This window comes from Urocitellus parryii, chromosome 1 (genome assembly GCF_045843805.1).
Source record: "Urocitellus parryii isolate mUroPar1 chromosome 1, mUroPar1.hap1, whole genome shotgun sequence".
NCBI lineage: Eukaryota > Metazoa > Chordata > Mammalia > Rodentia > Sciuridae > Urocitellus > Urocitellus parryii.
In genome coordinates, this window is record NC_135531.1 from 249,578,443 (window position 1) to 249,594,408 (window position 15,966).

At 40.0% G+C, this 15,966-nt stretch overlaps 1 protein-coding gene across 1 annotated transcript in view; it reads left to right on the forward strand.

Annotated features, from left to right (window-relative positions):
• Nucleotides 1–15,966, forward strand: part of Aox1 (aldehyde oxidase 1) — a 69,705-nt gene that overhangs the window by 33,175 nt on the left and 20,564 nt on the right. The window contains exons 19-24 of the mRNA XM_026399333.2: nucleotides 1,947–2,069; nucleotides 5,267–5,363; nucleotides 9,740–9,864; nucleotides 11,387–11,520; nucleotides 12,644–12,731; nucleotides 15,181–15,267. Of these exons, the coding sequence (XP_026255118.2) occupies nucleotides 1,947–2,069; nucleotides 5,267–5,363; nucleotides 9,740–9,864; nucleotides 11,387–11,520; nucleotides 12,644–12,731; nucleotides 15,181–15,267 (654 nt within the window). The remainder of the gene's footprint in view (nucleotides 1–1,946; nucleotides 2,070–5,266; nucleotides 5,364–9,739; nucleotides 9,865–11,386; nucleotides 11,521–12,643; nucleotides 12,732–15,180; nucleotides 15,268–15,966) is intronic.

The following is a 15,966-nucleotide window of genomic DNA, read 5'->3' on the forward strand; positions in this document are numbered from 1 at the left end:
TTATCCTTGAATTCAGAAGTTCTCTTTCCCTCTCTGAACTAATTCTGACTCATTCTGTCACACTACCATATATTCAGTGGTCATTTCTTAAGGATCTATTATATATGATCATCATAGCTGAACAAGACATGTGGTCCCTGCCCTCAGAGAGCTTCATGTCTGTCTTTAAGAAGTGGACTTTCAATGAACTTTTTTTTCTTCTTGCATTAAGCTTATTTATTTGTATATCTTATCTATTCCCTCTGCCTAATATAATTTCTTGAGTGAGGGGCCATCTGCATATTCTGTGTAACAAGGTAAAAGAGTAAAAAAAAAAAAACAGTGAAAACACCATTACCATTTGAAAGCTTTAACTTGGTCTACTGTATGTCAAGTTACTAGAAAATACAGCAAGGACAGTGGTTAGCAGGTTTTCTGCATAACTAATCAGACTTCTCAGTTCAATAGTTACACAAAAGAACTTCATCCTTTGAAATAGTCCCTAACTCTGGCTCTTGCTGGAAGATTTAGTGAATAAAAATGAAAGCTTGACGACCAGAAATCTGAACTCAAGGTTGAAACTCCCCTGAGGTAGGGTTGTATATCACTGGCAGGGGGCAGTGAGAATTACAGTCCGTGCATAAATGTTAACTAAACAAGCGGGATTTCCTGGCTGCACCTTAGAACCTGCTCTCTGAAGTGTGCTTATGCAGACTGTGAGCATCTTAGGGATTGATGTGACAGGTCACAGGGGCAAAGCCGAGCATCTGTGGAGAGTAGTGCCATGTTGGAGGATTGCCTAGCTGGCCTCACTCCTTTTCTAACACTCATTTATGGCACTTTATGACTTTTAAACATCTTTTCACTGCAGACATTTTTGTAATCAAGCACAAAATAGAGACTCCATAGAAGCATCCTCCAGCTTCAACAATCAACATGTTTCACTTCTCTCTCTTCTCTACCCCCAATGCACCACACCCAACTATACACTAATGTTTGAAATACTGTTGTGTGTTTGTGTGTGTGTGTGTGTGTGTGTGTGTGTGTGTGTGTGTATGTGTGTATGTGTGCATGCACTGCTGGAGATTGAACCCAAGCCTTCACACATGCTAGGCAACTTCTCTATCACTGAGCTAAGCTCTCCAAACCTGGTATCATTTTTTTCTGATAACATTTCTGTGTTCACCGTGGAAGACATAATGGTCTAAAGTAGATTATTTTAAATGAATGTTTAAATTTGAGTGTGAACCATAGAATAAGGTGGGAGAGAGAACTCAAATCACCCAGTTCAGACTATTTTTACCTGTCGTGAGCCTTAGTTATCTGCTCCCCCCACCCAATCCAGCTTTCTGTCCTGGTCCCTGTGTGAGCTCCCCAGTCCACCTACCTCATCATGCAGGTGACATGATATTGACTGCAGCCCCCCAGGGAAGCGATGCCCTGTGCTTGGTCATATCTTGGCAGTTGAGTTCTTTCACATGTCTTCCTGAGAAGCCTGAGCTCCAGGACAGTTTGTAGGCAGTGACTTGTTCACCAGCAGTGTGGTGTAATCACATGAGAAGTCTCTTTCCCAAATCACCCCCTTTTGTAGATGAGCTACAAATTCTTGGTTCTCCCTGTCTTTGAAAACAGAAGGTTCCTTCTGCAGATTGGCCCTAAATGTGGTGGGACAGCCAGGCCAATCATAGCTTGGTTCTCATAAGCCAGCTGGCCCTCAAGAAGCCCCCCTTGACTTGGCTAGAGCCTGAGTCCGCTCAAGGCCGCATCGCCCCTCCCCCTCGGCAGCTGCCTCTGCCCATGATACAGCACAGAGATGTACAGTGCTTTAGAGTCAGCAGGTTCTATAGGCATGGGCAGATGGAGAGGGGTCCTTTATTGTGCGTATCAAGCCTTGTACTGTGGGGGGCGGGGGAGATAATGAATGAATACCTGCTCTCCTTGACATCAAAGGTCTTTCTGTGTCATAGGTATTTTGTGTGGGTCAGCTTGTCTGTGCCGTGATTGCAGATACTGAGATTCAGGCAAGACGAGCTGCTAAGCAAGTAAAGATTGTCTACCAAGACGTGGAGCCGCTGATCCTAACAATTGAGGTAATGAGTTTGAGATGGTGCCAGTTTAGGGAATGGAAGAGCAGACATCAGAAGTATATCAGTTAAAAGTTAAAATGCTTTTGGTATAGTAACAGTAGGACCTGATCAACTCAAACCAGATCAGTATGAGCAATTTCTCCAATTTATTTTTGCCTCTCAAGGGATGAGTATAGGCTCATCCCTTGTGCACACAGATGGCAGCTGGGAAACATGGGTTTCCTTGTTCATGTTCAGTGACAAAAGGAACCTTATTGTCTCAGCATTCCAGGCACATGTCCTGAGACAACCCTAATTAGGCCACTTGGGTCACATGGCGAATTAATGACTGGTCAGAGAAATGTAGGAGCTGTTTGTTAACACTGAAACTGAGGGTGGGGTCATATTTCTTGGTAATGCATGGGCTATAGAGGGAGTGCAGGAAACCTATACAGAAATCTGAGCATTGCTTGGAAAGGGGAAGGTGAGAAGAATGCTAGATGGACAGCTAGCAATGTCCAAGACTGTGGGTCTATCCTTAGCTCTGATTCACCTCCTCCCAGGATCTGGACTGATTAGATCTTCTATGAAGCAAATCTGGGAGATACTACTTTTAGATTCTTAAATGCATATCTTAAATGAATGTGGAAATAGATCATAAAATGCCTACAGGAATTTTGGCAACTTGAACAAATTGGAGAGTTGCATTTTCTATCCTAATTTTAGACAGACGTTGGAAATCTATAGAGGTGGTAAAAACCATCTCCATGAAATGGTAAGTGTTCTGAATATTCCATTGCTTCTTATAATAAGGAAAGCTTGAAACCCCCTGAGTAGACTAGGTTCAGTCCATGCAGGCTACATGTACTCTTGGGAACACAGTGTTACCCTCACAATATAATGAGCACATGGTTCTCTAGGTGAGTAGCATGGTCTGAGATGGAAAGAGGAAATGACTTGGCCAAGGTGAGTGTCATCATGAGAACCTGACCTTGAGGATGTTTTCTGTCATGAGACTTTATGCCTAGGAACATGGCATTTTTTTCTGGAAATTTTACTTAGCATTTTAAAATTACAATAAAATAATGTTAAGAAGATAAAAACAGAAGTTTGTTTGAGTGAGGCCTTGCAGATGTCCCTGGCCAGTTTCAAATTCACACATTCTGTTCCCTTCTCAGGCCCTATCATTCCTATGTTGCCTGCTGTTCCTACTTACTGTATGTATTCCTTTCCCCAAATTTTGCTTTTGAGTTAGGATTACTTCTTAAGAAATTATTTACATAATACCCCATACTTTTTTTGGTAATTCTTTTCCCAATACAAGTGGCTGAGTATCCACCCTTCCCTTCCCCACATTCCAGCCAAATGAAAGTCCAATAAATAAATAGATACCCTCCTCCCCTGCATTCCCCACTTCAGCCAGCAGATACCTGATTGTCTGCCAGAGAATATGAGAATTATGGAAAAGAGTTACTCCCTCTTGGTCAGAGATAAAATTCTCCAAGATCAGTCAACTGGATCAGAGTGTATTTAATCCAAGTTGATAGTAGGAAGCTATGCCTGGCTCCCTACACATTAAAGTCCTGCTAACACTTTCCTAACCAATGAATATTCAGGAAATTGACTCAAAATTATTAAAAGACAAGAAGAAGTGAAGTTGAAAAAGCTTAATTTTTAAAAAAGTGGAGTTTACAAAGGTAGCTTCTTTCTTCAACTTGGAATATCTGAATCTTCAATTAATAAGAAAAGCACTGGAGTGTGAATTAATTCCATTATGAAGTATGTTATAGAACAAAATAGGATAACAAGAAATATATCTGTCACTAACACTAAAGTTGAGCCTGGCTTATGCCTGGTTTTGATAGTTTGAATTGGGAAACTCTATCAAAACTCTTGGATGTGCGGGGGTGGGGGGAAAGCTGAGGGCCATGGTGAAAAAAATGTGCTCCCCACCAGAGTTTCTCCTTAAGCATCATCATCCACAGCTCCATCAGCTGGCAGCTTTGAAGAGCTCTGCATGTGGGGCATGGATCTAAGGTGGTTTTGTGCAAGACCTCACTAAATGCTCACAGCAATCCTATGATGCCAAACAACTGCAATGACCATACTGATGAGGAAACTCAAAGACAGTTACCCAGGGTCATATTGCTAACTGTAATAGCAATCAACAAACACTTTGTCCAACAGCCTGGATCTCACAGTGGCAAAACACAAACCAGCCCACTTTCTCAGTGGAGCAAATGACAGGATGACAAAAGAACATCCCTATAAGGTGTGTGGACAGGATAGGTCCAGACAGATACTAATGGCTTGAGAGATCCAGAGTTAGGAGAACCCCCAACTGCCAGCAGGTAGGAATTTCATGAATGAACGATAATCCATGGTGGATCATGCTGGCAGGAACTCTCATGGCCCATTCACCGACAAACACATGGATCATAGTAAGATAAATTCCCAGGGATAGGTAAGAAAATCCTGGGTAACAAAAGACCAACCTAGGTTGTTGTAGCTACATTTTTATTTATGTGTACCACTGCACTCCTTCTCTGGGGACCAGGGAAGCCAGTGTGTAAGTGGATTGGTGGCACTTGGACAAAGCTGATAATGGAGACTTACTTCTAGGATTAGTGGTTCCAGGTGCTCCACTTCCCTCTACAAATGAAGTGCTTATGTCCCCAAAGGAGGAGGGCGAGACCAGCAGGCAAAGCCACCATGATCTCAATCATTAGTGTTTTTGGCTAGCATTTATTGAACATTTAACTATATGCCATCCAAGCCCTTTACATGTTTCATTTCACAACCCTCTTGGACCTATATGCACAACTGTTACTTCACAAGATGATACTCATAGAGGGGGAGTAACAGCCCACAGTAAAACAACTAGTAAGTGGAGAAAATGGATATAACTCTGGGTGGAGCCGCATTTCTGAACCAGTGTGCTATGTGGCCCTAAATACATAAAATAAGTTGTGGATTGAAGACAATAATTTGCCTGCAAAATACTAGTTCCATTCTTGGATTGCCTCAGTGCCAGGTTTTTTCTGAATATACTCAGTTTCTTTGGACCCAACAGGCAGATTTCCATTGGCTGGGGAGTATCCAGGCCTGGTTCAAGGCTCATAGGATTGTGGGAAAGTGCCTTGATTGGCACCCCAGGGTGTGGCTACTATCATAGGACTGGATCTCTTGCAGACTTGCAGCCTTCTCTGTTCTCTTTCTAGGATGCTATACGACATAATTCCTTCTTCAAGCCAGAAAGGAAACTGGAATATGGAAATATTGATGAAGCATTTAAAGTGGTTGACCAAATTCTTGAAGGTAAAACTATCTGGAAAAAAAATAGGAGGAGAGAAAATAACCTGGAAGCCTTTTGAGCAGGTCTAAATTTAAGCCTTCCTTTGCCTTCTAAAAATCACCTGACAGGCTCAGTGTGTGTTGCCCTTGGAAACAGGCACTTCATTCACATATGGATTTCCCTGTGTCTTTGGTGTGGGATTTACAAGGGACCCTGAAACTGAGATTATTTTTCCTAACCCTGTGCTGTCAGGCAAAGTACCAGTAGACACTTTCATATTAGTGGCTTTTTGGTTTTTAAGGACCTCATGAAAATGTAAATGTGCCTGGAGAAATCACTCTTATGCCAATAGTGGGATAAAATTGAGTCTCAGGGATTACTTGATCAAGTTGGTTTCCATCCTCGAGAGTTGAGATCAACACCCTAGGGTGAAGGGAGGGGGCTGTGGGTGGGGCTGCAGGGATGGTCAGACAGCGAAACAGGTTGTTAATACTTTGTTAATTCCTGGGCACAGCGGCACATCCTTGTAATTTCAGCTGCTTGGGAGGCTGAGGCAGGAGAATGGCAAGTTCAAAGCCAGGTTCAGCAACTCGGTGAGGCCCTAAGCAACTTAGTGAGACCTTGTTTCAAAATAAAAAGTAAAAAGGTCTGGGGATGTGGCTCAGCGGTAAAGTGCCCCTGGGTTCAATCCCTAGTATCAAAAACAAACTTTGCCAACTTTACAGGTCTATCTAATATTGTTCCAGTTCTGTTTATTTTAAATGAAGTGAATATTGAACAAAATAAACTAGTACTACTGCAAGCCCTGAACTCAAGCCTAGTGGCTATGTGTGGGTTCTCATAAGTTGTTAAAAACTTTAATGGAGGTTAAGATCTGAGTTCTCGAAATCTTAATGTTTATATTATGTAAATGAGGTAGTCTGTTCATTCTGCTGTTCTCTCTTTGGGTGTGTGTACATGTGTGTATATGTGTGTGTGTATATGTGTGTGTGTGTGTATGTGATATTTACTATACATATTAGATTTTGTGCTCAGGTTTTCTTTACTTGGATTTTGGATAAGATAGGAACTCTAGAGTGAAATACAAAATATTTCCTTGGGAATCTTCCTCAAACAATTTACAAATCACTGTTATTGGGTACATTTTAAAAAATTTTTAAAGTTCTACCTTCCATACAACACTTCCCTCTGATTTTTATCACCCCCCTCCCGCCTTCCTGTGGGCTCATTTGAACAACTTTTGGAATTCCATTTTGATTTATCTGTATTTTGGAGTATATCTCCTTGTATAGAACTTTTTTTAGTGAAAACTCTCTCTGTATAAATATATATGTATAACTATGATATATATCCTATATGTAAATAACCATGATATATTTATATATCACATATATTTACAGTCAGTGATATTTTATATATAATATCAACATTTTGCTAGTTTAAGTGTGAACCTTACCTCCCTTTCTATCCCTTTACTCTTCCCTATTCATAATATAATTGTCTTAAATATTTCCTGTATATACATTGGGAATCACACAAAGTATTGCTATAATTATATTTTAAACACAATTTGGAAAACTCAGGAGGAGAGTTATATTCACCTGTATTTTTATTTTTTCTGAAGTTGTTTCTTCCTTACAGATATTCCTGTTTCCTTTTATTTTTTTTTTTAAGTCATTTCCTACCTATTCCAAAAACTTTCTTTAGCTATTATTTTGGGGTAGGTCAGTTGTAAACAAACTCTTAGTTTTCCTTCAGCTGAGAATGACATGGTCTCCATTTAATTCTTGAAGAATATTTTTATTGGATAGAATTCTAAGTTGATAGGCCTTTTAGAGCTAGAAAATTTGGTGCCGCTTCCTCTGGTCTCTATGGTTTTTTTTATTTTTTATTTTTTGGACAGAGGATTGAATGCAGGGCCTTGCACTACACTCCAACCATTTTTATTATTTTATTCTTAGACACAGTCTTACTAAGTTACCTAAGCTGGCCTTGAACTTGGGATCCTCCTGCCTTAGCCTCTGAATAGCTGGGACTACTGGTGCGTGCAACCTAGCCCAAGAGAAACCTGTGGTCTTTTTTTTTTTTTTTTTAAGAGAGAGAGAGAGAAATTTTTAATGTTTATTTTTTAGTTTTCGGTGGACACAACATCTTTATTTTATTTTTATGTGGTGTTGAGGATCGAACCCAGCACCCTGCACATGCCAGGCGAGTGCGCTACCACTTGAGCCACATCCCCAACCCAACCTGTTTTCTTTGGTAGTGTGTTTTCCCTACAGATGAGGTAGTATTTTTCTCTCACTGCTTTCAAGACTGTTTTTTGTTTATATTGCTTTTTTTCTTCAGTTTTCTGAAGTTCAACCGTGATGTATCTTGGCATGGAATTTGTTTAAATTTATCCAATTAGAGTTCAGTTGGCTTCTCAGATCTGTAGGGTTATGTCCTTTGCTGTTTGGAAGATATTCAGCCATTATTTTTTCAAATACTTGACTTCAGTGACCCAAATGTCGGATCTTTTGTTTTGGTCCCACAGGTTTCAAAGCCCTGTTCTTTTTTCTCCAGTTTGTTTTTTCCTGTTATTCAGATTGGCCAGTTTCTCTTGTTCTGTATTCTTGTTCAATAATCATTTCCTCTGTTCTCCTTAGTCTCTTGGTGAGCCCATCCAAGGAGCTTTTTAAATTGTGCTTGTTTTATTTCTTAGTTGTAAAATTTCCATTTGACATTTTTATGCCTTCTATTTCTCTGCTAAGACTTTCTATATTTTCATTATTGCTAATTGAATCATTGTCAGATAATCCTGACATCTGTATCATTTCCATGTTGGCATCTTTTGATTTTCTTTTCTCATTGAAGTTGAGGTTTTCCAGGTTCTTGGAGTGATATGCCATTTTTTATTGTATCTGGGACATTTGGATATCATGTTATAACGTCTGGATCTTATTTAAATCTTCTATTTTCCTAGAACTGACTCTGTTGGTGGAAAACAGGTGGGTGATGTCTTGTTATTGCCCATAGAGAGTGGGAATACAGGTTCCCCATGTATCTGCAGACATAGCCCAGCAGAGGGGCTGGGGTGCCTCATTACAGGTTGGCTTCCCACTTAACCTTTGCAGGTAGAGGTGAGGCTGCAGATTTTTCCGTGGTGTTTGGTTGGGGTAGAGTGTTTATTGTCTCAAAGTATTTTGTCTTCTGAGGCTTCCCTTTTCTTTATCCTTTGTCTTAAAAAAATAGCAGACTTTCACAGGTATTTTTTTTTCTGTCTTTGTCCGTTGATATTTTTGGATGGCTGGCTTCTCTAGATCCAAGGCTGGTATGCATGTGGCAAGCATTTACAATGATTGCAAAACCCACTAAATCCAATGCTCTATTTACACTTTGTCTCAAAGTTCCTAGTCAGTCTATCTTCTTCTCTCCTCTTAAGTCTTCTGTCAATTTGAAATCAAACAAAACAAAACAAACAAACAACAACAACAACAACAAATCACCAAGCAAAAGATTTACTGGGAAATGAAATACAAGAAGAAGTATTGAAGTCTGGGAGATGCACCCAACTAGAGGTGGCCTCTGGTTTGTCAGAGGATGAAGGAAAATGTTAAGGTTTTACTGAGGACAGAGGAGGTTACACAGGCTGTTTAAAGGTAAGCCCCTAGGCACAGCAGTGTCACTGGCAGCTGGTGTGTTCTGATTTTGGCAAATGTCAGTGGTTGGTAGGTTAGACTTTTAATCTTTCAATGTTAGGGTTACAATTAGTCCCTTGTAGTTTTGGGTTGAGCTTGCAAGACAGGCATTTATGACCTGAGCTTTTCTCCTCATTGGCCTCTTGACACTGTATCACTTGGGGAATGACATAAATGACTCCATTTTGTGTAATTAGCTTTCATACTTCTTTTTTTTTAATTTTTAAAAAAATTTTTCTATATTTATTTTTTAGTTATCGCCGGACACAACTTCTTTGTTTGTATGTGGTGCTAAGGATCAAACCCGGGCCGCACGCTTGCCAGGCGAGCGCGCTACCGCTTGAGCCACATCCCCAGCCCCAGCTTTCATACTTCTTGTGTTGATTTATACATAGTGTATTTAACAGGAGGAACAGGGAGAACTATAGCGACTCCATCTTTCCTTGGAACTAGACATTGCCTGGCTATCAGTTTTTGACTCTAGAAAGTCACATATCTTTCCCTAGGGCTCTGTGGCCTGGCTCAGCAGACACCACATATTTCTCTACAGAACTCTCCTTCAACTCTGCAGACGTGCAGAAAGCTAAACATTGTTAATTGTTACCCTTCACTACCCAGCAAATTGCCTGTCATTGGAGTTCCTGAAAAACAGGATATAGCTGGGGGGCACTACCTGTTCTTTGTGAATGCTTCCTTCACTTCCAAGAATTTTCCTTTAATAGGTGAAATACACATTGGAGGTCAAGAACATTTTTATATGGAAACCCAAAGCATGCTTGTTGTTCCCAAAGGAGAGGATCAAGAAATAGATGTCTATGTGTCTACACAGAGTCCCAAATACATACAGGTAATATGGGGCCATTGTGAAGGGGGCATAGCTAAATCGTGTCTGTCAAAAAAGTCACAAGATCAAATGTACAAAGCACAAAAATGTCATTTCTTTAGGAACCAAGGAAATATTCAGTACTAGTAGCTATATTGATTAGGGAATTAAGAGCCATGTAATTTCCAAACTTTTTTGTTGTTGTTGTTTATAGATCTATTACTTTAAAACCATTTATGTAATCAGCAGGTCTCTTTTGCTCTGCCCTTAGTACTGTTGAGAAAAAGGAGAAAGGCCTATCTTCCCAAGCTTATAGTACCCAACTCTCAAGAAACAGTTAGGGAGCCATATTGGAAAAAGTATATCAAGGTTCTAAATCAGTTAAGTCAAAATTTACAGAGTGGAGGAATGAAGAGAAAGGGGGGGTTTGTTGAGGGCTAGAATGACCCAGGATATTCATTCTCTCTCTCTCTCTCTCTCTCTGAGAGAGAGAGAGAGAGAGAGAGAGAGAGCCTTAAATCTGGATTTATAGTCAGAGTAAAGTTTGTCTAGATGGTAAGAGAAGAGAGGGCATTTCCATGCCATTTCACAGCAAGATCAAATGCCACTCATCTATTCACTACTCATATCCTCTGCAAACAGTTGTTGCTTGTGTCCCCTCTCTCCGGCAACATGCATGCCAGCAAGGAGGAACAGCACAATGACTTTCTGAGCTGGGATAGAGAGTGCAAGACGGGGAGGTTAGGTGTAAGCATCGGGGTGAAAGTAAGGAAAGCAAAGGGTCTTGATCCAGCAGGTTCAAAAGAGCCAGTGCTATTACCAGAAGAGCAGGAAACAGAGTATGGACAGTGGAAAATGAGGCCTCACAGAAGTTGGAACACTAAGAAAGGGTCAGATGAACTCCGTTCCAGTTCCATCTGCTCTTCACTCCCTGTGTGACGTTGGGCCCGTCTGTCTCAGGCACCCCATCTGTCAAAATCAGTTGTTAAGACTAAGACCTCAAAGCATAAAGAATAGCACCTGCATCCAGGGAAGACCAAAGGGTCCACTTTCACAGTAATACAGATGGGGTGAGAAGTGTGCATGCTTCAGTGGAGACAGCAGAATGAAGGGAAACATCCAAGCTGGGAGAGGCTCAGAAAGCCACAAAATCTTACAGCTTCAGGAAACACATCCCTAGGGATAGTGTGAAAAGGATACTTTGGGTGTTTCATGGGGAAAACAGGCAAAAAAATTGATAGTCCCAAATTATCCATTGTTATTGCAAGAATTATTTAATAATAGTTTTGGCAATGCCATTGTAGCCAAATATTGCTGAGATCAACTGGTGATGCATGCTAAGGTTAATAGGCTTTTTTTTATCATTTAGCATAGCCACACAGTTTATGTAGCATATGCAACATGATGGAATCAAAATGTAAAGTGGCTGTCACACTCCTGTTTCAGGGAACAGTTTCTTTTTGCTAAGGTTATGGTGTGTGTGGTGGTCACAATTAAGTCCTTGCTGAAGATAGATCAGATTAATGAAATCTGTTATCATTTACAGGATGTAGTTGCCTCAGTCTTGAAGGTCCCAGCTAATAAGGTCATGTGTCACGTAAGACGAGTCGGTGGGGCATTTGGGGGAAAGGTGCTCAAAACCAGCACAATGGCAGCCATCACTGCGCTTGCTGCCAGCAAGTAAGTGGAGAAAAATCTTCTGAATATATTAAAAATAAAGTCAGACTGAAAATTTCAGTATCAGGATTAATGAGGAAGAATCTAGGCCAAGATTATTTAAAAATCACACATGATATACAAGCACCCAAATTAGCTGCCAGCTTATGGCAATTTCTTTGTCTGCATCGTCAAGCTATATCCATATAAGAACCAAAATAAAAATCAATTACTAAAAAGAATGAAAGCCACAGAAAATCATTAGAATACCTGGAAAGTTTACAGAAACAGATCCTGAATGAACGGGGCTACTTGTTCTTAGCACCTGTTAGACCTTTAGAAGAATGTGTATGACCTTTTGAGGTAAACACACATTCACACACACACACACATTTTTAAAGTGTGTATAGTTATGTGTATAGGTATGCTTAGGTGTATATTTTCTTGATTGATTTAAACAGACTTTGCTTTTGTTAGGTTTATTTATTTATATTGTCATTTTCCTTTGAGAATCTAAAAAATAATAATAATAATACCAATTATTTCTTGACCAATAAAAAATTCCTAGAAAACTTTCCATAGTAGAAAATAATTATTATTTTTCTTTAAAAGAGGTAGTTTACTTATCAAAGTGGGATAACTGCTCCAACAACTAAAAACTTGCAGGAGTTTAAGCCTTTATTATGTTATTTCTTGGTCAAGAAATTGTCTTTGGAGCAGGCACATCTAAAAGGCTTAGTTCCTTCGCAGAGTAATGTACGTCAGTTCCTTTAACCCAGGAGCAGAAACCTTGATTCTAGACCTGTCCTATTTGGGAGTACTTGGCAGTCAGGCCCCACCTGTGTTTCTCCATTTGTAACCAGATTGAAGTGTGGCCTTGAGACTTTACCTATGGCCAGAGGTCTTTATGAAAAGGGAAATGTCCCCTTGAATACCCTGGAGACTTCCTCGACATGTAGCAAATGCCAGATGTCATGCTCTCACCAAAGGGAGGGGAGGCTACCACATTTCCTGGAGGTCAGCAGAGGCCGAGTGTGGGTAGTAGTTCTGTGTTTTGTGATGTGAGTGAATGCCACTCAAGGTCTCACCAGGAGCTATATAACCTTCATTGTAAGAATTTACCTCTCATGCCTTTTTTCTGTTTCAGACATGGTCGTGCAGTCCGCTGTGTTCTGGAACGAGGAGAAGACATGCTGATAACTGGAGGCCGAAACCCATACTTTGCAAAGTACAAAGTGAGCAGAAGATGGGTGGAGGGAAGGATTTGCTACAAACAGAACATGACAGAAATGCAGCGGCGGCATTTATCTATTCCCTAATGGGGAGTAACAATGAACAAATTAACAAATGGCTCGTCTATTTAACTTTCTGTACCTTGTGCTGATTGTTTAATTACTGGCTGGTTCAATGAAGCTTTTCTGTTTCACTCAAAGATGTCAATTGGAGAAAAAGGACTAGCTGGCATTGGACATTACACAGTGAATAATTAGAAAACCTGTGAGCATATGTGTCTATGAAAGTAGGTCTAATAACTACTCACTCACACAATAAAAGAGGTAAAAAATAGAATAATTCTCATAACAATGGTGTTATGTGAAATTGCATTTATTTGCAAATGGAGTCCTCTTTTTTTAACGTAGCAAGGGTATTTTTGTAAAACTGTGCTCTAGAAATTCCTAGAAAACTTTCCATAGTAGAAAATGACTATTATTTTGCTTTAAAAGAGGTAGTTTTACTTATCAAAGTGAGCTACTCTAACAACTAAAAACTCTCAGGAGTTTAAGCCTTTATTATGCTATTTCTTGGTCAAGTAACAGCCCAGTGTAATCAGCAGAGGTTAGAGGAAGGAGGACTCTGTTCCACAAAACTATTCAGAGACTCAAGCTTTTTTCAAGTAGTGCTACCACCATACCTTTGGATTGCAGAATCTAATATGGTAGCCAGTAGGCCATTTAAATGACCACTGAAATTCACATTTGAGTGAACTAAATTAAACTAAAATTCCGTTCCATAGTTGCATTTGCTTTATTTCAAATACTCAATAGCTAATGTGGTTAGGATCGAATAGTACAGACACAGAACCTTGCCATCATCACAGAAAGTTCTACTGGATAACTCTGCCCAAGGACACTGAGTCCTCTGTAGGGTCTTCTGCAGTACATAAGGAGAGAGAAAGCACATGGAGTGATGTGGAAGGTATTTCTCACACCAGGTCAGTAAGAGGTGGACCTTGCAAGGACCTTGGTGTCTTTGGCCAGAACTTTGCCCCCTAACTAAAAAGGTAGCTGAAAATACATCTTCCTGTGTGCACAGGATGGGGACCACAGGATTTGTTGAATGTGTATCATGGTCTCTACAAATGTCTCCCTGAACACATATTTTTAGAAACTATCAAACAAATCTATTTTACTCTAAGCTACATTTTGAATTCAGTTTAGTTCAAAAGAATTTGCTAGAGTGAACTTTGTTTTGAGGAGATTATTTTTGGGGGAAGGAGGAGAGGAATAAAACTTACACATATGATATCATTATGCAAACATTAAAAACTGAAGGTTAAAAGGTGAGGTACATGTAGCAAATCTATGAAGAGAGGTGAATATAAGTTGGAATATGTACAGAAGACTTCTTAGAACAGGTGAAACATAAATGGATCTTAAAGAATGAATAGGTACCCCAAAAAAGCATACTAGGTGGTGGAACCAATAATGCAGAGGTGGAATGAGCATGGCATGTTTGATAGGGGTAGGGGTAAGGGGAGGGGTACCTTAAAACACAGAGCAATTACCAGAAGGTAGTGTAAATAAGATGGGTTGGATTAGGTAATACAAGACCAAGAGAGGCCTAAAGTTCCAAAATGGGGAGTTTAAACTCTCTCACAAGAAACAGGAAGACTGAATAGATTCTTGCTCAGTCAAGTGCCATAACTAAACATGGGTGCATCAGTGAGGGTAATATGATGAGAAAGTGCAGGATGGCCTGAGAGAGGAAGATGGACCAGTAGAAAGCAGCTAATGCATTCAGACATGAAGCATTTGATATGATAGTAAGAGGCAGAAGAGATGAGTCTAAGAGTCATTATTCTGTAAAATAAGATAGGATTTGGTGAAAAATTTGGCAAAATACAGTGGAGAATAAAACCACAAACACGACTTGGAAATTTTTAGAAGAAAGAGTCAAGTTGGAAGGAGAACCAACCTGGAATGACAATGAGCTGGTTTGTGTAAATGTTAGAGAAGAAGTGACGATAGGACATTGAAACAGAAATGTCCTTCACCAATATGGGACTTTGTTGAAAGGACTAGATTATAATTATAGAAGTTATCACCACTGTGGTGACTAAAACCATGAGAAGATAATGTTTTCCAATGGAGAGTACTGTGAGAACAAGAGATAATATTAATATTTATAATAGTAATATTAATAATTTATATGTAGAACATCTGCTGTGTGTTGTTTATGTGCCTGTAATTTTCCATGTATTACTTTATTTATTTCCATTTCACAAATAGTCTAAGAGGGTAAATGGCTTTTCCAAGGTCACAGAGCTAGTTTTATATCCAAGAAATTATTGTCAAGTCTACATCATAAAGTTTTTTCCATATGTGGAGAGTTCACAAGTGACAAAGTAAACTTTAGATATTTGACTTCTAGTGTCAGTATCAGAGATCAGCTCTCTCTGCACAGGTTGGATTCATGAACGATGGCAGAATCTTGGCCCTGGACATGGAGCACTATAACAACGGGGGCAGTTCCCTCGATGAATCATTATGGGTAAGTGTTTTAAAAAGCAAGCTTTCTTGCATTTTTCAAAGAGTATTATGTAATATGATTTATATCTGAAAAAATGTTCAATCATTAAATAATATATAATTATAAAAGCATAGAGTCCATCATTGCAGGGATAGCCTAGTGTCACTCACTGGCACCCACAGAGTAAGCCCAGAGATCTTGGCTAAGTCTCCATATGTGTGCTATTTCTGTCCTTCCATACTTAGATCTGTTTTCAGATGCAAGCATTGACCAACTTTCTCCTCTCTGGCCGGACTGACATTTTGGACTGATATCTTTTGCTTGTGGGGGCTGCCCTATACAAAGGAGGATGTGTGGGCATCCTTGACCTCTACTCAGTAAATGTCACTGGTGGGCTCACCCCCCCCAGATTTAATTACCAAAACTAGCCCCAGACCTCACCAATTGTTCTCAGGAAGTGGAGGGAGGGATTAATCCTGATGGAGGAATAAATGCCAACCCCCCTCCCCTCATTTTCCCTGTTTTGTAGAATACTGCCTTCTGTAGAATGCATAGACCCCAGGGTTTAGGGCCTATGAACATTTCCAAGGCTTCTGGAAATATTTGAAGCCTAAACATAATACATTTGGGGCTGGGGATGTGGCTCAAGCGGTAGCGCGCTTGCCTGGCATGCACGTGGCACTGGGTTCGATCCTCAGCACCACATAAAAACAAAGATGT